Here is a 21,854-nt window from a genome sequence, read left to right as displayed (position 1 = left end):
ATGCACATTAATCATGTGAGGAGGGAAGAAGTCAGACAAGTGCACTCCTTGGGAAAGAAGCTGGTTTTCATAAATGGCCGGTGTTGAATTTTATATCCACCAGCCATGCCAACCACCAAAATGAACCCTCCATCCTTGTTCTTCTCTTTCATCAACAGAGTGTGTTGCCAACACTACTATATAGCCTATTACAATTACAATACAAGCCTCTAAAATCCAAACATTTGTGCGATGTGTTTTATCAACATACAGATATCTTTTACCTTTCATATATGGGTACCTTATTGCTCTTTCCTGTTCAAGAGTTCCATTTACTGCACTGCTACTGTATTGTCAATGATTAAATGTGAGCATGAACCTTCTGCTTTAACGGAATGATGGACCAGATTAAAACAAGGTATGAAGTGTTTTCTGATGTCCAACCAACACAATTCTTGCAACTTCTCCTACTGGGAAAGTCAAAAGATTTCAAAATGGCACCTTCTGCAAAAGAGCAGCATGTCCCCCAGGGGCCGCCTCTGCCCCCAGTGACATGACTGAACAGTATCAGCCCCTTTTTTTGGTTGGTTAATTTAAATTAAGCTTCAAAAAAACCAGCAGCAAACCCTACCAAGTTTGTGCAACAGAAGAAATGTTTATTGGGTATTCTTATCCCATCAGATTTAGGGGAACTGATTTGGTATTTACTTTTTATCTCCTTGTTGCAATGTAAGAGGTTTCCTTTTAAAAAAACACTTAAACAAAAGCCATCATAGTTTTTTCTGCAAACTTTTTAGAAGGCAGAAGGGAAGACCTGTGGGACAGGTTTAAATTTTATGTAATGTACACAAGGCGCAGAAATCACGTTAAATTTTTCACCAAACTACACTGCTCAAGAGACAGATTCTGTCTCTTCCATCTTGCCCTGAATTAGGTCATCTTACCCATACTCATAGGCTACAGCACAGAGCTGTGACTTTCAGAAAATATTTGCAAGAATTCTCTCCTGGTAGTCAGATAGTCACTGAGTTCAGCACAAGTTTATACCTTTCACATACACATCAGACTGTAGCATCATCCCTTGTTTAACACAATTAGACTGGATATCCAGGCTTTTGATCATTGTGTAGACTGAACTTATTCAACCACCAAATGCTCTATATTTGTTTTTCTTCTATTTTTTTACTGGACTGCTTCAATTCACAGATGTTTTTCTGGCAGTGAGGGGCCTGCAGTGGGATAGTATACTTAGAACAGGAATATTAAGCCACGCAGAGGAATTGCTGGCCATGAGCTTCCTGAACTGACATTGAACAACCCACAAAAAGCATTGAGAATAGCCATTTTCCTGACCCATTTGCACAGTTTACATGTTATCTTGAAGCACTGACCGCTGGCTAGAAGATTTCAAAGTTGCAGGATAAGCCTCAGAAAGTGATGCATCCAAATTCTAGCATAAGCAGAATCTGATGAGAAAATGCCTCACATTTAAAATACTCGACTATTTCAGAGTATTCTAAGTGCTATACTGAGCATATTTCCACTCTTTCTCATTTCATGCAGGGAGGTCAGGCTAGATGCATTTTAAGGAAGCAGGTCCAATTAGTTATTCACAAACAGATCCGGACCCTTCCCATCTTTGACATTATCCTCTCAGCCTCAATGCTCAAAACAAGATGCAACAGCAGGGCCTATCCAGTAGCAGCAAAGGTCATGTGTTTGCATTTATAATCCACTACAAATGCTTTGGACACTTAATGCTCCCAGCAGTGTAAACCTAAAACCTGCAACTAGTAGGCTAAAATGGTCATCTGATCTGGCAGCACTACCTGCCTTGTTGATTTGGGCTGCAGATTTTGTCTAGGGCCAAGCTGCCAATTGCTGCCTGCCTCAAGTTCACAAAAGCTGTAATATTTACATCTTTCCAAGTAGAAATACAATATAGGTATGCTTTTACCTGTGCTAATCTTGGTGGTGAATTTGGCAGATAGGATGCTTATGACAGGAAGAGTGCCATCAAGAGGATATAAAAAGCCTCTTTCTCACATGCTTATCAGTATGCTTGCTGCTGATCTATAGCATCCTTTGCATTTAAGGAGTAGGACTTTCTCAAGCTGATGAGAAAGCTGCAAGTATGCAGCTAATACTTGATGGTAGAGGCAACAGAGGAGCCAAGCAAACTGACAATCTCACTTCCATTTATAACTTTATTTTTCTCATTTCAATTTAGATCCTGGAAGTAATCAGCATTATTACTACTTGCATCCACTCAGTCCCCAAGCAGAGGCTAACCAACATATACTTTAAGAGATGGTCCTTGACTCATGAGTTTACAACTATAGGACATATCAAGTATGGAAGGCAGAAAGATAGAGTACTCCCACTTAACACATGAGCAAATATGGCATAAAGTTGTTAAGCGATTTGTTCCCAGATAAGCAGCTGGGATATTCATGCAAGTGCTTTCCTCTCAATACTACCTTTACAAGAAAAGGTACACACGGTGTTCCTGAAACTGTGCGCTCAGTGCTTCACAGTTAATTTGGAATGTCACCAGTTCATATAACCAGCTTAATCACAGCAAGTTCTCATGGATTATCCATGAGCTCCTGCTCAGAAGAAAAAAAAGAACAAAAGAAAGAAATAATGCAGCCAATTAAACTTTATCCTTTGAGTTTTCAAATGATGACTCAAGGAGGAAAAAAAATAGAATGAGTGTTTTTCTGTTAGAAGATTTCAGCATCAAGCTGTGTGCTAAGCCACAGCAATATGCTAAAATAAACAAAAGTATTTCTCTCAGAGTCCAGAGAAATTAACACAACCAAAAATATTTTTGGATTACTTTTCTGAGCCGTGAGTAAGATTTCCATGCAGCTAGTCTTAGTCTGCAAGGCTTGGTAGGTCCAGTAGGTCCATTAGGCTAAAGCTAAATTGCACTCATATTCTAGGGACAGGCTGTTAGAAGCATTTTGTTAGCAATAGCTGCAGCTTGAGGAGTCCCTTTCTGTCATGGCCTCTGTCTCTTGCATTTGCGTAAAGCCCTACTGAGCCCTGCTTCAGATTCCTCTCTGACAGTCAGTGGATAACATAAGAATGTACATACAGCAGATTAATTGGAAACACAGAGCAAATGTTACAGGTTAGTCAGCTAGTCAGATTTTCTCCCTTTTTTTTCTTTTTTTCACCCCTTTTTTTTTTTTTTATGATTTCCCTTCCTGACATCACTCATTTGCTCTCTGGAGATCACCAATGGCAGCTGCAGGGTCTGGTAGGAGAAGGGCAAAATAAGACTTCCAGAGGCTGACAAACAACTGGAATTATCAGGAAACTTGATGCCTTTGTCTAGGTTTTAATCAGATTATGCAGCGACCACTTGTAAACTGAAATGGACTCTGCAACATCAAGAACTGCAATCTGTGGCTAACTGCGCAGAAGTCTACATCAGTAGATTTCTCCTCACCTCCCACTTGTGCAAAATAAACACCATGCAGAAAGAACTGCTTAGGAATCCTCTCATTTGTGAAGAAGTAGCAGCGTACAGAAATGTTCCCCTTGACTCTGCCTAAGACTCCCCACTGCAGCACATAAGACACAAGTTTTAACAAGCTAAATCCAAAATTAGACACACTTATCCTATTACGCGGCTGTTTCCTAACATTCATCCTGCACACAAAGCTGTGAGGGCAGTCAGGGCTATTTTCCCAATCCTGGACCAAAACTTGGACTCTCACATTTGGACACTCCTTTCCTTTGTTCAGCATACCATGCTGCTGTTTCTCCCCTCTTCTCTTCTACCTTTCCCAGTCTCTTTCTTTACAAGCCACAAATAAACCATCCCTGGACTTATAAAGCCAAAGCCAAACCACTCCTAGACTCCCTTCCCACCTTCTTTTTACAAGCCTTGCATCCCATTCTGTACCTCAGCAACCAGCTTTACCTCTTTTTCTTTTTTCAAAAAAGCCCTCTTGGCCTTTACTTTGCAGGTCTCAAGATCTTTAAATGCTGCTACCTCCAGGGCTTTCATAAGCCCAGCAGCACATATGCCTCGCATGTATGAATTTTGAGTTGGATAGCAATCACCAACAGGCAAGTGACAATGACAATACAGGAGCCATAAAAAATAGGACCTACAGAGGAAGCCCTTGCAATTGGAAGCACAGACACCCTGAAAGGCAAAATAATGTTGAGGCAAGCTAAGAAAAAGTCCCCTCTGGCTTCAGCACCATAGCTGCTTCGTAGCAGCCTTTTCCTACTTCTAGTCTGTGGTCCCGGTTAATGTTCAAATTAGACAAATAGAGATTACCGTGAGAACTAAGCCAAATAACACACTGTTCAATAACTGGGGAACTCCTTTGGCAGGGGACACATTACACAGGAATTTCCAAGAGCCACAGAAATGGGAGAGGGGAAAACAGAAACACAAAGGGAACGTTGTGAAGGGGAGGCAGTGGGCAGGTTACTGGAGGGCTGCAGGGAGCAATATGCTGATGTAGGAAGTTGCACATTACTCGTGTTTTAGCCCTCAAAAGCAACCAGAACTTTGGATCTTATTTGAAAAGTTAAAATTTCATGCATTAGCTCTTGCTGGCCTCCATAGTGCATTAAGCTGTTTTACAATTCCCTGAAAATTTTAACAGTTCTTTGGGATCTCTCAAAATACCTTAACAACCTTTGGGCACAAGAGTACACTTAACCACGCATAAATATATCATTCAACCAAAACTTACAAATACTAAAACTAGAAGAATACTAATTGGGAATGGGATACATTATCTACTAGGTATTACAAGTTAAAGTTTCTCGCTTCAACATAAATACTTTATGAGAAATACAGAAACAGTAATGATGACAAATAAATCCAGGGCCCCATCATGTTGCAGAGGAAAGAGCAAAACTTTTTTTTTTCCTTTTTTTTCTTAAGTAAATGCTCCTTCGTTTTCCACATTTCCCTGTAATGCATTTGAGCAAGTTTGCAGTCCTCACTTCAAAGATGATATAATTTTCCCAAGCCTTTTCCTCAAGAGGTGTGTGGTTTGTGTTACAGTTTACTTAAAAGCAAAGACTTGGAATCAAACCCTGGCAAACACAGTTACACACTTCTCGAAATGTAACGCTGGGTTTTTTCTGGTTTGGGAGGTTTATATTTGTCAACTGTTTCAATAGTTTAAAAAGTATGTCACATCGTATAGTGCCACCTAGTTTCTAATCAAAAGGTTACTACCAGGTAGCAGAGCTCAATCTGCTTTCGCAGATAGTGATCTTGAAACATGTCCTTTAATATTTCAAGAATATAAAAACAGGAGGAAGGATTCAGTGTGCTCAAACTCACCCTTTTGTTGTTCTCTTCTTCTTGTGCCTTCCTAAACTCGTGTTCTAGGGAGCAATCGATGTCGTTGAAGAGGCCCACTTCCTCACAGTTCTTCAGAAAGCGTGTTGGTGTAGGAGTCTGATCTGAGAATATGACAAGAAATGATCATAGGTATTTAATACTAAAAGGAGGAGGAGACAATTATATTGCCTTCCAGGGACAGAGAGGCTCTAGATAACCTCTCCACCCCTACCACACCATCATTAAAAACGAACCACACAGCACTGAATTTCAACACAATGCACTGCAGACAGCCAGTGTTTGCCAGCAGTGTCCGAAAACACACAGCACTGTTCATCATTCAACCAGAAAGACAACAGGCCAGATTTTCACAAGGCACATAACAGAAGTGCATAACCTTAAAGTGTGCAAGTGGTCATTGTAATTGATTATAAACCTTCAACAATAGGTGCATGCAAAACAATGAACAGTGCGTATCACAAATCACATTTACATCACAGCACACAGGTAACTGCTGCAGATACACGTTAGTTAACACCTCCAAGTGCTTGAAAACCACCCCAAACATACACATTCTTTGCAAAACCCATGAAGTTAGCCACAGTGAGAAGTCTGCTTCTAGCAGAGTTTTTGAAAGAATTAAATGACATTTAGAAAAACCTATGAAATGTTAAACTTTGACCACAAAGAAGCATCCTTATGTGTTTTATACCTCAAAGTGTAATACACGTAAGCCAAGAGATTTGGAGTCAAAATATTTTTAATGCATGCCTTCATCTCTAGGAACTCTTTTGCCTTCTCAGGAATAATGTGGGGAAGGACAGTATTCTCTAACACCAGGCAGCAGAGACTCAAGAAAGCACAAGGTTTTCCCCCCACCTCTTCAAAAACCTGTCAGATAGATGAGCTACATTGCCCTGTGGACTGTATTTTCAGTGATGACCTTGGTCCTTCTTCAGGGACTGAAAGTTCAAGACCGAACTTGGGAACTCCTGAAAAGTCAGCTCTGAGGCACCTCCATTCGTTCTTAGGCAAGTTCTTAACTATTCCACCTCACCTTTCCCATCTCCCCCTCAAAATTACAGTACAGAGCCATATTAGCAGAAGCAGGGGAAAGTATACATGATCCTATCAGCTTTACACACATTTAAAAAAAAAGATAATAAAAACCTCTTTTCTTACCTGTTGGTTCCTTTTTCCCAAGCCCCCATTCCAGCTCAAGCTGCTTTGTGCCTAATTTTATGGGAAGATTGGATTCACTCTCTTCAAAAATAATCTGCACAATCATTGACAACTACCCTATTGTTTGAAATTCATTCTTCACAGAATGAAAACTCTGTCGTACTAATCCCAGTGGCCCATGTTGGGCCAATTCTGACCTCAGAAAAAAAAAATTAAAAAAAAAATTCTTCCCACTTCATTGAGTTTGAGAAGAAAAAATTGGTTTCTTGCACCTAGCTAAGCTGGGTCAAGTTCTAATGTTTCTCCCTCGATCAGCATAGAAACACACAGCAAGCCCTAAACAAAAGGCAGCACAAAAGCAGCGCATACAAATAGAAATGCAGTTTTCACTTGGAAACTAAGAGGGAACATCAGCCTCCTCCATTATAAAACCACCTGTGTCAGGTGTGGCCCTGCAGTTTTGAGCTTCTCAAGTAATCAATGGGCAGACACATCCATTTGCATTTATATTCCTGATGGAACATATTGGTGTAACATAAAAAGCAAGTCCTTAAAGTTAAAATTCTGCTTTATTTCTTTTGGCTTGAGCATCCTACGTGTGAGCTTAAGGGAAACAAAACTCAAGTGTTTGGGAATGCACACATATTTATCTATTAGTTTTCACAGCTAACTACTGTGTTACCAGAGTCAGAAACATAAGACTTTCCAAGAATCTTGAAAGAACTTAGCACAAGGAGCTGAGTCAAGGAGGTGCTGACATTGATGGGAGCTGAGGACACTCAGCACGTCACAGGTTCATATACTAAACAAAGTAGCGCCAAACCAGTCTCTAGGGTAACCTCACTGAACTCAGTAGATTTACACCAGGGTTGTGTTGGCCTTTGGACTGGAGTTTGTGCTGGAAATAAAGTGCACTAAAAAAGCAGGAGAAATATATTTGATTTCCAAAAAGGATTAAATATTACTTTAGTGAGCAACGCAACTATTTTGTAGGAAAACCAAGAGAATCATTGCCAAGTTTCCCTGGACATAAAGGGTTTGTTAGTATTTGAATGACAGGCAAATACAGGAAACGTTTTATTTTTCAAAGTGGTATATCCATATCAAATAAGCAAGGTACCAATTTCATCACCAAAATGAGAAACCAGGTTTTCATTAAAAAGTTGATGGCACCACTTTCACTGAAATCAAAAATCCTATTTTTTTTCCAGAGTCGAAAATCTGGGGACAGAGCAGAAGAGAAGACACTAACATAGAAGAGGTTTTGTTATTTTCCATCAAGGTACACAGCTGATAGAGAAATTAAGCATTACTACAACAGCTATATTAGCTCAGAAGCATCTTAATGGGTAACAAGGTGGTGCTCAGGCACATGTAGCTGAAGTTCCAGATCTGTTCAGCATCTATTTCATGAATGTTAGACAGACAAAAATAATCTCAGTGAAGTAGCAGTGAAAACAAGCAACCCAGAGCACAAATGTGACTTCAAATGCACAAAGGCCCCATCAGCTTTTTCTGTACATGGTGAAAGTATATCTTCTGCACTAAAAGCAGTCTGAGATAATCAAATGTGTTGCCTACAGCTGATCTTTCCAATCCACTACTTTATTATCTAAAAGCATCAACACTGATAGATTAATGACACCTTTTACACCACCTACATATTGACATGGTGATCTTAAATTACTACCTCAGTCTCCCCATATGGTTACTATAGTTTCTATGATCCAGAATGCAGTGACAGGTATTCACAAGCAGATTTTGTTAAAACAGGCAGCCCCCCTTTCCTCCCAGTCAGGAAGGGAACACACCACCAACCACCTGGCCTAAACCCCATTCACAGATCTCCTGGAAGCCAGCTCAGTCAGATGCAAAACAAGAGCTGCCTTTCTACTTTAAAATACTTCATCCTTCAACATCCACAGAAACCACCTTCCACAACCACAGAACTTCTTTGTTGTATGAGAGCAGAACTGATAAAGATCCAGACTTTCAAACATTGAGACTTTACATATTACAGTAGTTATACTGCAAATACACTACACTTGCTGATTTCAGGACTGTAGGGCTACCAAGTCCAGTGAGCTTTCTTTGCTCCTCAGGAAACCAGCTATTTTGCCTCTGCAAAACACTAATTCTCCTTCAGGAGGTGAGCAAAGGGGTAGCAGAATACATTACTCTCAACATCACAGTAACCCTTTAACCTACATTAGGCAAGCCTTTGTGGTTTAACTGAGAACAGTATCACAAAGGAGACCCTAGCATAAGTTGCATATTCAGGTCTCCCAGAATTAATAAAATATTCCTAATTCTCAGCACTTAAAAATGCATTAATAGTTCCAACAGCTTGTGCCTGACCTCAGTGCTCCCTGTTGGTACAAACAAACCTTTTGTTGCTATCACCAGCGCCCACAACTATTGCAGGCTCACTGAGAACAGGGCTCTGATTTGTTGTACTTCAGAAACTGAATATGACAAACGCAACTGGACCAAAACTCAGACAGATCTAGCACCGTGCTCAGCATTCCTGCTGAGGACACGCATTGCTGTAAGAAGCTGTCCTGCACGCACACTCTTATCCATACAACCCAGCACTTCTAATGTCACAAGCTGCATTTTGGACTGGGCAGCTTGGGATAAAGGTCTGTCTGGGTTAACCCTAGGTATCTGGCTGTTATACTGACCAGCCATTCCAACCCAGTCCCGTACTTCAACATGAAAAAATCTCTCCATCCCCAACTGCTGTTATGCTTTGAGGTATCTACCTTTAGCCAGCTGTCACTTCCGAAGTGAAACTGTGTCATCTGACAATTACTTAGGAAGTTAACATGGATCTTGCCTTTAGCACCAAGTTGAACACAGAGCCTGTCAAGCTTCAGACTACGCAATATATACTCTCTTCAGCCTATTATTTAGGTAAATAATTTGCCTCTCTAATGACACAGTCATGTCCAGAAAGGCTGCAAGAAACATTGAGCTTAAATAAACATCAATAATGTAAATAGATAACATGAAAGACCCAGAGCAAGATCAAATGATCTCACCTGTGCAGATCACAAGTTAACCTACTGTATCTTATAAGAGAGGATTTCAGAAGCACTCAGCAACCAGATTCTGACCAGAATCTGATATATTGAGTGCATTTTGGCTGCTGACTGTTTTGAGAACCTGTTCTCAATGTCTGAAGTGATGCCTGATCTTCTAGACCAGTTGAAAAATGTATGTTGTAAGGCAATGGGAATTTGAAGTCTTCAGTAAAGTAAAAAGATTCCATTATATACTCATTATGATTGGTGTTGCATGGGGGTTTCATTGTACTTTCGGGGGGGGGGGGGGGGGGGGGGGGGTAATTACAGACATAATAGCCTCAGAAAGGACAATTAATCTCAATATAGTGCTTTGAAAACAACAGCTCAGGAAATGCAACATTAGCTTGCTATAGAGAGAGTTTATTTGAATCATCTAGAATGCATTTTGTAAAACTAGCTTGGATCCTAGAATTTAATCCCTCAAAGCACAAATGAAAACATTAATGCATGATACCAGTTAAAAGTCCCTGGAGAACCAAAAGACAGTTATGTGAAGTCAGCTTTGATTTAAAAAAAAGAAAAATAGTATTCCAATTCAGTAAAAGCTACCCAACAGCACAGCTCCACAGTGTGTAATTTGATTCTTCTTCTTTCAAAAGAAAAGTTTAGTCTGATGTGCAGTAATAACAGGCATTTGGCTTGTTCAGCTGCGGGCTCTGTTGAAGTTCTATACTTACCCATGTTATATTTTCGTACAACGAAAACAAAGTCAGAGCAATAGGGCTAGCACTGAAATTTGCAGGGCTGCCCATCAAGGAGCCACAAGGAAAAAAGAATGCCCTGAGAATTTCTTTATTAATTTGACAGGTTACTGTCCAAGATCACCCAGAATCTCAAGGTCACAACACCTCAAGCAGGTGATGGAAGAGGAGATGAGTAAGAGGCGCACCTAATTGTACCTGGTGGAACTGCCCTCACCCGGGGGCTCACAAATGAGCTTAAAGATGCGCTGTTTGAAGTGCCGGTTGGACTTCTTCTGGGGCTACACATACTGAGTCCTACACATCCATAATGTCTTCTGGTTACTCAGAACCTGACCAGTTGCATTTTAGAAGCAAACAAGAAATCAAACAAAATTATTTGTCCTTATATCCAATCATTTTGCATTCCACAAAATTCATGCCTAGATAAACCTCCCTGAGTAAACCACAAGAAGGAAAAAGTTTAGTGAACTAAGGATTATGTATGTTACCTCACTGAAACAAGCATTGCCTGGGAAAAGTAATACATTTGCACTACTTCTAGCACACATACTTTTTCATCTAGAGAAGGATGTTTCTATCATCTCCACTGCTTTACCACCAAAAATCTAGATTGGTCTGGCTTTCAGTAAATAGTACCGTGAAAAAACAAGGTTTCTTTACAGATAATTCTGCATCTGCTAGCAGCACTTTTGGAAGGACTTCCCCCGCTCCAACAATGGTATAGCTTCACCCCTTCCCAAACTTGATACCACAGGAATTCCAATATCCGCAGCTCCCAAAGTTCAGTTCTGTGTGGCTTTTAATACTTACCTGGAAAAGAACAATCTGTCCCACAGGCATTAACACATTATTTCAGTGTTAAAACAAAAAAGTTTTGACACACAATGTATTACAGAGTTTCAAAGCAATGCAATCTTCAGTTAGTACAACAGCAAAAATATTACATTTATGTCATCAACCTAGCTACAAAGTTTCCTGCAATGATGACTAGCATGCAAAACTTACAGAAGATATTCTGTGTTATCTGAAACAGCCCTTTTTTGGCTAGGAAAGATGGAAATGGAAACCATCAGTGACTCTCTATCCATACCTGTATCAAGACTTTCTAACAAGCAAAAAAAAAAAAAATATATATATATACAAGCACAAAAAAAAGGAACAAATAACATTAATTCCAAAAAAAAAGAGAAAAAAAGAGAAAAAAGTGTCAAATTACCCAATCAAAAAATCGCTTGCATTTTAATGAAATGCCTTCAGGAGACTTCCCTTCCATTTATATAAAGAACAGAAAGCTCTTCAGTGTATGCAGGTACCTGGAGTATCTGAATTAGTCCTAGAGTCACCAGATGTAATAAAACTTATTCTTCTTCAGACAGCATGAAAAGAATGGAAGAAAATATAGTGGAGCTAATTTATAACAAGGCAACTCTTGGGTAGACATACCTGATAAAGCAGCATAACACCAATAGTTTCAATCGGATTACAGAATCATGTTTATTAAACGTTAACGCTCCCTACCTAACATGTAACTTTACATATGATATAACTTTGCCTCTCACTTATGAATTGGTATTTCAGACCTCAGCACAGCTTTCACACAAGAAACAAGTTGCTACTTCCAAAGTAGTATTTTGCTTAGTTGCTAAGACATTGGTACAAGACCAACAGACCCTCAGTTTTAGCGCCTACCTCCAGTAATAGTTTATAGAAGATATGCTTAAGTGTGTGTTACATATTACTGATATTATGCTGATTCCAGACTGGAAACAGAGTAGATCATTCTAATGGTCACCTGAATGCATACAGCCCACTGTTTTGCATAATTACTAATAATGACTGGATAAAACACAACACATTAAGAGATAGGATGCAACATACTGGAGAAAAGGAGAAAGTCTGGCTGCTAGGCAGCCTAAGGAAAAGAGGGTTAAAAAACACAGTGCTAACACAGCACCTGGTTTATTACAGGGCAATTGCTGCTGCAATTCTTTGAACCTACTGATGACAGAAAAAAATAAAAATAATAAAGTCAAATAAGCAAAAATGCAAAAAACAAGAAGGAAGACATGAAGACAAATGTCTAAGAGAAAAGTCTGTCTCTTTTCCCCATATATCATTAATTTTTCATTATGAAATCCAAGAATAAAACATCTTAAACTTTAAGGTATTTAGATTTCCCCAGGGTTTTGGTGGGTAATGAAACAACTATTTTTCAATGTCTCCCTGCAGAGAGCAGATGATCTATGATGCTTCCAAACTAAGGACTGCAAAATGCCAAACAAATCCACGAAACAAACACAGGAAGAAAAATCAATGCATGGCAATACCAGGTTCCAAGCCATCGCAGTCAGATGTACTTGCAGCTTTTTACTCTCTTATTACTACAGAGGATTGTCATGCACAAAGCACAAAGAATACATCCATCAGGAGCAATCTTGGAGCCTTTCTGGTCACAAAATTCTGCATTTCTTTATACTTAGTTAGTTAACTCTGGGTCTAGGGACTCCAGTAATGGTCATAGTGGTGGAAGCCAGTCAAAGCCTTTTGCCTGGGAAAGCAACCCATTGGAATGAGCAGGACAGCTAAATCATAGCAGTTGTCAAACATAAACAGAGTATTCTACCCAGGGGACTCCTGATGACAGAACATATTCCTTAGAAACTGCCCCGAGCAAAAGCCTTGCCAAACAGAAAGCTGTAACAAAAGCCAGCACTTTCACAGGGTGAATGTGCCCACAGCATAGATGTCTTCAAGCAGTTTCACTGCCAGAGGACATGACCAAGTGCAAGAGCAGCATTTTCTCACTTTTGCTTGCAAATGCAGGATTCTGTGGGCATAGCTGGCCCACAGGTGATTTACAAGCCCTACTCTTTGATGTGCTGTGTACCGTCCTTTCCTAAACTTAGTCCACTATGGCATTTATAAGTGTAAGAGAGAAATAAATTCTATCTGGGACAAGGTCTGTTTGATTTCTCAGTGGTTCTTAAAGTCCCAATTAAAAAAAATACACACACAAAAAAAAAAAAACCCAACCCAAATATGTGCAAGCCATTGATACACAATTAAAATTTCAACTAAAATGGAAGTTGTTTATCCATAAAAGAGTTAGTCTGCTGGAGACCCTTTAGTCATCATGTACTTTCACTTAAAATGGCACAATTTACCTTGAAGAAGCCCATTTCGAAAGATAAGTATCAAACACTGGTTAACATATGTACATTTGCATCATAGGTTTTTTCTACAATTACTTTGAAACCTGAAAAATCCCAGTGATATTATTCTTAATATTACTACAGCCCAAAGAATATACACAGGAAAAGGAATAAGAGAGGAGAGAAGCAGTGAGATTAAGGCTAGCTTGACTTTTCCCAGCACTTTCCAAACGCCAGCAAGCCAGTGATGTGTGGCTACTCAGAAAAGAGCACAAAAAGACTATATAAGAAAAACCTACATAAGAAACTGAAAGATGTAATTACACATACTACCAAATAACCTCTGTGTATAATGAGGGAAGTACAGGGAGAGTTAGTTACCTTTAGAGGAAAAGTATTGGATATTACCCACTGGTTAACCTTTCTGGTTATGGCTATTTACAGGGGGCAGGTCTTAAGCCACAATAAAGGTGGCTCATATGATGTGGCCTATTACAGTTGCTGAAGTGAGCCTGTCAAACTTAAGTAGCTAGTCTTGTAGGAACAGTACAAATGCACTTCATTAACACGGTCACTGCTGGGCTCCCAGGTGACATGTACTTAAGTGCCTATATTTCACTGGCATGTTGACACGGGAGTCAGTGATAGAGCTGCCAGCATGGCTGAGGTTCAGCAATGAGAATTCTCTCCCTCTCATGCCAAACCTGTGGGAAGACATAAGAATGGCAACTGTCTTTTTGTTCAGAGATAGGCATCCTAGTTTATTCCATCTCTACTTGTTATTTAATTGGAGCTGAGGCTTTTTAAAACCAATCTTGGTGGTATTTGGCCAGTAGCTTTCCAGTAGGAGTCATGCTTTCAACATCATCTAAATAGTTATCTTGACTCTTGAATTCACGTCTTCTTACCTGATAACATATTATCTGTTTTTATTGAAGGAAACTTCAAAGTCATTTCATGTTTGTGCCTGTGAATCATCAGATGATCCTCTGTTGGAAAACGCTGTCAGGCAAACAGAAAGAGAGAGAAAGAGGAAGAGAGAAAAAAAAAGGAAAAAAACAAAGAAGAATTTAATTCTCTAATAAACTTTTGGCATTGGACAGAATTTAAAAATGAGAGAGAGAAAGAAATGTATCCAGCTAGAAATGTGTCCAAATGGCACCAGGAACAGAATATTTGAAAATGCAAGTGAGCATGAGTAACAAATCACTGTACTCTACTTAGAAATTTATTTGCTGCAGTGCTCTATGAGGTTGCAAACTGCAAGGTGTCATGCATTTGCCTGAAAAGGTTGCAGACCAAGTTTTGAATTCTAAGGGTCTCAAACACCCGCTCCAGCTACCACCGGCTCACAAGTCACCACGTGCCTGAGGATCTGTGATAACTGCTGTTGTATATGCTATTAGCCCACGGCAAAAGCAAAGTAATGCAGCATATCTTAAATCACTTTACTGGATTTTTCTGCTTTTGTGTCTTTCTGCAATCTGTAGCTGCTGAACAGCAATAAAAATAATCAAGCCAGCTTTTCCCTACACAAAAGTATTCAGGCAAAATGCATCTTTTGGAAACCTCTGACACTTTGACTTGATTCAAAGTGGCAGTGCAACGATGCTCAGGACACAACAGCTACTTATGACCCTTTATGATACTAAATGAAATTCTTTTCCTTTGTCAAGCAGAGAAGGTGAAGAGATGTGCTTTGCAAGAAACTAATCAGTGTGCTAAGTTTGTTTTACAGTCTGATAACAATGAATAGCTTCTTTTGAATAACACAAAGGGACAAGCTTGAATAAATGTTCAAGCACTTGGGCTCAAGGAGCAGACTGGTTCTGTTAGGTTTCCTTCACCAGGAGGTGCATACACAGACCTCCCCTCTGTAACGCTTTTAGCAAGGTTATTTCAGGAGTAGCAAAAGGCCAAAAATTGTATCACCAAAGCTTCAGGGGAAAAAAAAAAAAAAAATTAAAAGCAGCTTTTTAAAGCAACAGGTACACGTGAGGCTGTAGAAAACTGGCAACAACAGAGTTAAAGTGACTTAATGCTTTCAACACAGTATGTTCTTGGCTCAGTGAATTTGCTTGTGGCCATAGTATAAATAGTTGCAGTATGTTACACCTTCTGAAAATCTCTCTAAGCCCATAGACAAAGAAGTATAAATAATGGGAATGAATACTCTGGAAAAAAAAAATAAAATAAAATCCCAAAGACCTTTTCCTCACTGTGAAATCCTCATTCATTGCTTACTCATCTGGAAGAAATGCAGCACTAGAAATTTATGTTAAGAACAAAAGGAATATGTGAAAGACCTTGCTCAATGAAATTGTGAGGGGAAAAAAATACCCATGTTTTGTTCTTGTGGAAATGGATTTTTCCTTCACAGATGCCACACTCTGTCTTCAGGGTGAAATCAGCCAGCTTCAAAGACAGCATGGGGCAACTGAGGAGAAGCTGTTCCTCTAGCCCAGACTCTTTTCTGCAAGTCTGCTTTCTCCCCTATGCAGAAGGTCAGTTTCCTCAGCCCTCAGTACGCATCTGCACTGGCTGATAGAGAAGCCAGTCACCAGACAGCTTAGTTCGATAGCAGCACTACACTGTGCACTTCTGTGAAGTCCTCATTTACAATAAATGGAGGCCATGTCTTGAAATGAGAAATTATTATTTTCACCTACACTTCTTGTCCCTCCAAATTGTACCAGCATACAACCATTCCTCTTTTCTGAACACCTAAATGAACTTGCTTGGATCAGCTTCTCCTCCATTGAGGAAATTGGTAGCTGCCATGAAAACACCCAAGATCACTGATTTGAGTGGAAGTTTGATTTAAGATTCAACAAAAAGGTAAATAAAACTTGACTATAAAACTCAGATACTTTTATTCTACCTCTGTGACAGAACAGTGAAAGTTTAATTCTGCGTGTCAAGATCTGAAGTGACAAATCTTCAATTAAAAGGACAGTCCAAAAGATGCACTCTAATGTAAAGCTTCCCAGCCAGTTGTTACCCAGACCTCAGGCTTCTCCCTTTCCTTTTTTCAGCTCTTGGCAAAATCAGGATCTAAACTCCAGTAACAACCACCTATAATTCCACCAGAAGAACCTAAAGTCTTGTAAAAATATGAGCCAGCTGAAAACTCCCAACATACCTTTAAAGCAGGGAAATATTACCCTCATTATGAGAGGAGGGCTCTGGGAAATGGGTAGGCTAAATCACTTGAATCAGATGCATACAGGAAGCCTGTGGCAAAAAGCCCAAAAGAAGCCCTTGCCTGAAGATTTTATTCACAAACTCGTCACTTATCTGAATTAGGGAGAGAAGTGCCACATGTGGAACTTCCTTCATCGCTGCAGGGGGGAAACTTCCCTCACCACTGCAAAACCACTGAAACAACACACAAATCCCAATTCAAAATCTTAGCAGGTAAATCCTTGTCAATTCAGGTTTTTAAGATCATTAAACATCTACTGTTACAAGTCAGATTATAGCCTCAGAGACACATGGCACATCACCAGTCAACAGGAATCCCAAATGTACATGCTGGGGCAGAATTTATCTACAGGCTGCATTTTCTCTACAGAATATTTTGTAAGGAGATGTCAGAAAGAAAAAAAAAAAGGGGGGGTGGCTAATAAGGAATTGTATTTAAGTATTTAAACAAACACAAAAAGAAAAAGCAGGAGGGTTACCACATCCAATAAGAAACATACTGTATTCCATCATACATCTAAGTAGAAGACAAACAAATGTGCCCTGTCTAGTGTGTCCTCTCTTTCCCTCTTGCTAACCACTAAAAGAATTTGCAATATCTGTCTTGAAACATCAGGCCTGGGGATGAGGGAAGGCACAGAGGCAGCTGGAGAAGTACTTCTACCAACTCACTTTTGACTATCTATCTGCTGTATTCGCTTTAAATATTTTGTAATAATACCTTGTAGGGTAAAGGAGGGAATGGGGGGGGGGAGAAAGGGGGAAGACTTGAAAAAAAATCCCAACACACACATTATTATTAGACATGTGTTAATATATCAGGAGGCATTATACAAGCCAGAGCTAGTGCTGAGGACTCAATTAATATCACCGCTGACTCCACTCACCTGTGAGCAGCCTGGGGCACTGCAGACAAAAGGCCTCTCCTGCTCCAAGTTCATCTTTGATTCCTCATAAATCTACATGTTAAAAGGGGGAGGGGGAAAGAAAGGGAACCTATGAATATATACGTTCTAAACTTCACACATACATGCAACATACAATTGTCACAGTTTGTGCTTTGATTTCAAACTCCCCAAACAGACCAAAACAAAGTTTTCATCCTTGGAGTACTAAATCTGCTAATATTCAGCAGGCTCCCTGCAGTCTCAGTTCTTATTACTTCTTCCTGAGCACATATTTACTTTGAAGGAAGGAAAAAAAAAGAAAACCCACCCTATTAGGCTTTCACAGCAGAAATCTGCCTCCGAAAAAAAACATATGTTCAGTGTTGTTATTAGATAAGACCGTGTCTGCTCAGAAATATCTCAGATTAAGGGTTTTTACCTTTCCTCCTTCCGTTCCTGCTTCACTTTTTGTGGTTCTTCGTCTATACTGTTTGATATTAATAACTTCAGCACATTACATACATGCTCTCTATACACACAAGATAGCTCTTCATCCCCATCCTTTAAAAGGTCAACTAGAGCCTCAGGAGCTTGAAAAATGAAGTTTTGCCTAAAACTTCAGCTTCCCAATGGCAATTCCAGCCCTGTAACCTTGTGCTAAAGCCTGGGGGAGAACTCCCAGGTCCCAAATGAAACCCAAGGAGGAAACATTCACCCTCTGAATGCATTAACACAGCTGAATTGGTGTCCATATTATGGCAGTGCCCCTAACCAGCATCAACAAAATCATTTTTTAGTAACATTTCAGGATGTAAAATAAAAAAGTCACTTCTTTCAGAAATGTTTTGAGCCTGTTGGTACAAGTGGTTTTACAAGCTAGAACATAGCAACTGACCTACCTTAGTGCATAACATATGACTTCTGCATTATGCCTCTAAATTCCCTTAAAATTCAGCCTCTCTGCAGCCCCACTTACTCAAATGCCTGAGTTGTGTTTGTGTTATTTTTTCATAAAACAAATACCTTGGTGGGAAGCAGAACTTGGTTTTAAAACTACAAAAAATTGGCAGGACAAGTGCTAAAATTACTTGACCCTGTTGTCATTTTTGTAAAACTACAGTTCATTACTTCCTATTATCAAGAATACCTCATCACACTTATACCTGTTCAAAAAGCTATAATTTCAGAAAAGTTGCTACAGATACCTGCAAATGGAGAGGAGAGGGAAAGGAAAGGGGAGAGGAAGGGGGAGAGGAAAGGGGAGAGGAAAGGGGAGAGGAAAGGGGAGAGGAAAGGGGAGAGGAAAGGGGAGAGGAAAGGGGAGAGGAAAGGGGAGAGGAAAGGGGAGAGGAAAGGGGAGAGGAAAGGGGAGAGGAAAGGAGAAAAGGGAAAGGAAAGGGGGGAGAGGAAAGGGGAAAGGAAAGGGGAAGGAAAGGGGAAAGGAAAGGGGAGAAAAGGAAAGGGGGGAAAGGAAAGGGGAGAGGAAAGGGGAAAAAGGGGAAAGGAAAGGGGAGAGGAAAGGGGAGAGGAAAGGAAAGGAAAGGGGAGAGGAAAGGGGAAGGAAAGGAAGAGGAAAGGAAGGAAAGGAAAGGAAAGGGGAAAGGAAAGAGGAAAGGAAAGGAAAGGAAAGGAAAGGAAAGGAAAGGAAAGGAAAGGAAAGGAAAGGAAAGGAAAGGAAAGGAAAGGAAAGGAAAGGAAAGGAAAGGAAAGGAAAGGAAAGGAAAGGAAAGGAAAGGAAAGGAAAGGAAAGGAAAGGAAAGGAAAGGAAAGGAAAGGAAAGGAAAGGAAAGGAAAGGAAAGGAAAGGAAAGGAAAGGAAAGGAAAGGAAAGGAAAGGAAAGGAAAGGAAAGGAAAGGAAAGGCAGCAGAGCACAGAGCACCCTTTACCTGACTCTGCTGACTCCCAAAAGCAGCATCCAGAAATTAAGAATTTCTATTTTTATTTGCCCTTTAACTTCCACAAGGACACTACCCCCTAAAGGCAATAATTAGCCTCAACTGATTTTTTTGCTGTGGACATCTCTACTAACATCTGGCCTGAGACAAGTGATTTATTGCACCAAATACAATCAAATGTCAAGAAAGACCCTAAGTCAGGATTAACTTATCTATCTACACAAGGCTAGAACTGAAATAACTAAAATTGTACCAATTTACTCCTGTAAGATTATTCATATCCTGTTTTGATTAAACCTACAGCTATGTTAAACTGAAATAGGATACTCAGAAATGAAAGACTATGCTCGCATAAAGTCTTATACTAAAATAACTAAAGGTGTTAAATTACTTCTAATTTCAGTTATTTCAGTTCCAGACTGTGCTTAGACAAGCTCTTCAGAGGTGAAGCAATAAAAATGCTCTGAACTATGCTATCCTGTCTGAAAGAAACACAAGCAGCAGAGAGATAACTGACTAAACAAACAAATCTCTGCAAAAACAAAACCAAAACCTCCAGTTAAGTTTGATTTTTAAATCCACCTCTGTTTATGGGATGTGACCCTGGAATGTTGTCTTTCCTAAAGACCTTCTCGCAGAAGAAAGGAGGGGAAAAAAAGCTATGTGTGGATAATGAAAGGCTTTATCTGATATCTCAATTACTCCTGCAACTGAAGCACTGCCAAAGGTTTCTGTTACCCTTTTTTCCCCTCCTCAGGGGAGAGTGACAACTGCATTTTCATAGCAGAACAACAGATGAGACTCAGTTAAAGAAAACAAGATAACAACAATTCTGGTCCCAAGTGTCTAAGTGAATTTCAAAACATTACCAGGAATTATTTGATGTTTGTTTTCTTATTGAGTATTGCAAGTCTAAGACTTCCCTCCCTGCCCTGAGCTTGGGTTTTAGTCCCTAAATCCATTAGTGCATGCTCTGAAAACAAATGATTCTCAAGGTTATCTAGATAGATAAGCATGGACTAAGCACCAAAACAACATACTCGATGAGGACTAGAATCTTGAGCATGGGGCTTGACTCCAGGAAAACATGGACTTGGGCTTTATTCACAGTGCTCTGAAAAGGTGTCAGATTCACTGTCTAGTCGTTTACCACAAATGTACAAGCAACTGCTGGATCCCACGAGAATCATTCTTTGCAGGCAATTTGCAGACACTAAACTTAAAAAAAAAATAAAACAAGAAAAGAAGTAATAATCCAGAATGGCTGTATCATGTGTGCCCTCCAGGATACTCTCTAGCATAACTTGACCTATATAACATGTTACCAGACAGTACAATGCCCTTCAAGAGAAATTGCACCATGCAGAATTCATATTTACATGTGATGCTATCACTGCAGTTGTGACTGTAGCACTGCTGACTCTCTTACAATAGAGAGTGAAAGAAGCTGCCTTCTGCCTACAAGTTTTTTGGAGGGTGTCTGGTGCTTGGCTATCTTATGGCAGTAATTCAAGCTTTAGGGTTGAATGTTGACTAGAAACAAGCAGCTGAAACAAGCTAGAAACAAGCTGTGTGACCCTCCTGCATCCCCCATTCCTGCTGAACTTCACAAGAGCTGCAGATGCAGATGTAGTGATAGGACAAGGGGTAACAGGTTAAAACTTAAACAGGGGAAGTTTAGATTGGATATAATGAAGTTCTTTCCTGTTTGGGTGGTGAGGCACTGGAATGGGTTGCCCAGGGAAGCTGTGAATGCTCCATCCCTGGCAGTGTTCAAGGCCAGCTTGGATCAAGCCTTGGGTGACATGGTTTAGTGGGAGGTGTTCTTGTCCATGGCAGGGGGGGTGGAATTAGATGACCTTAAGGTGCTCTCCAACCCTAACTATCCTGTGATTCTATGATTCTATAATTCTATGCACAAGCAATACAGGATCTCACCCTAGATTTGCAGCAGGATGGGAGCACTCAGCAACAGAGGTGTTTTGGTTGCGCATAGCACAGTTTGCACAGCATCCTTTTCGAGAGGCAGGCATGCAGCTCCCATCCTTCAGTTCAGGATATAGACAGTTGCACACTGCCTCTGGCACATAGTTGACTTCACACAGCTCATGCATTGCTGGGCCACACAACCCATGTCTCATTTTTCCACAGTATGTGCAGGTGGTTCAGCCTGCATGAAGGAAGTAGCGCAACCAGTGGCAGCATTTTGACTTCACCTAATAAAAATAAATCAAAGCAGCCTTTCCATCTAAAGTAAAGTGCTTATTAACCTTTGTGATCTTAAAAATTCAAGTTACACTTGCACACCTCTCATGGTACTATATATGACTCCTGCAATTAATGTACATGAAGAGTATCAGGCAAATCTATGATGATTGAAAAGTTAAAAAATTGCTCACGCCTGAATTTTCTACTTCTGTTACCAATAGCTTA

General features: G+C 40.0%; 1 protein-coding gene across 2 annotated transcripts in view; it reads right to left on the bottom strand.

Annotated features, from left to right (window-relative positions):
• CREB5 (cAMP responsive element binding protein 5) overlaps positions 1–21,854 on the bottom strand; it is a 255,644-nt gene that overhangs the window by 195,723 nt on the left and 38,067 nt on the right. For both annotated transcript variants that reach the window (XM_062602100.1, XM_062602101.1), the window contains exons 2-4: positions 17,527–17,598; positions 14,344–14,437; positions 5,309–5,430 (exon numbers count right to left, since the gene is read on the bottom strand). In XM_062602100.1, the coding sequence (XP_062458084.1) occupies positions 5,309–5,430; positions 14,344–14,437; positions 17,527–17,598 (288 nt within the window). The remainder of the gene's footprint in view (positions 1–5,308; positions 5,431–14,343; positions 14,438–17,526; positions 17,599–21,854) is intronic.

Source organism: Pezoporus occidentalis, unplaced genomic scaffold (assembly GCF_034315485.1).
Source record: "Pezoporus occidentalis ecotype Australia unplaced genomic scaffold, CSIRO_AGI_Poc_V1 ctg75, whole genome shotgun sequence".
NCBI lineage: Eukaryota > Metazoa > Chordata > Aves > Psittaciformes > Psittacidae > Pezoporus > Pezoporus occidentalis.
The sequence above is the reverse complement of the archived record's forward strand: the minus strand, read 5'-3'. Positions and strand labels throughout refer to the sequence as shown.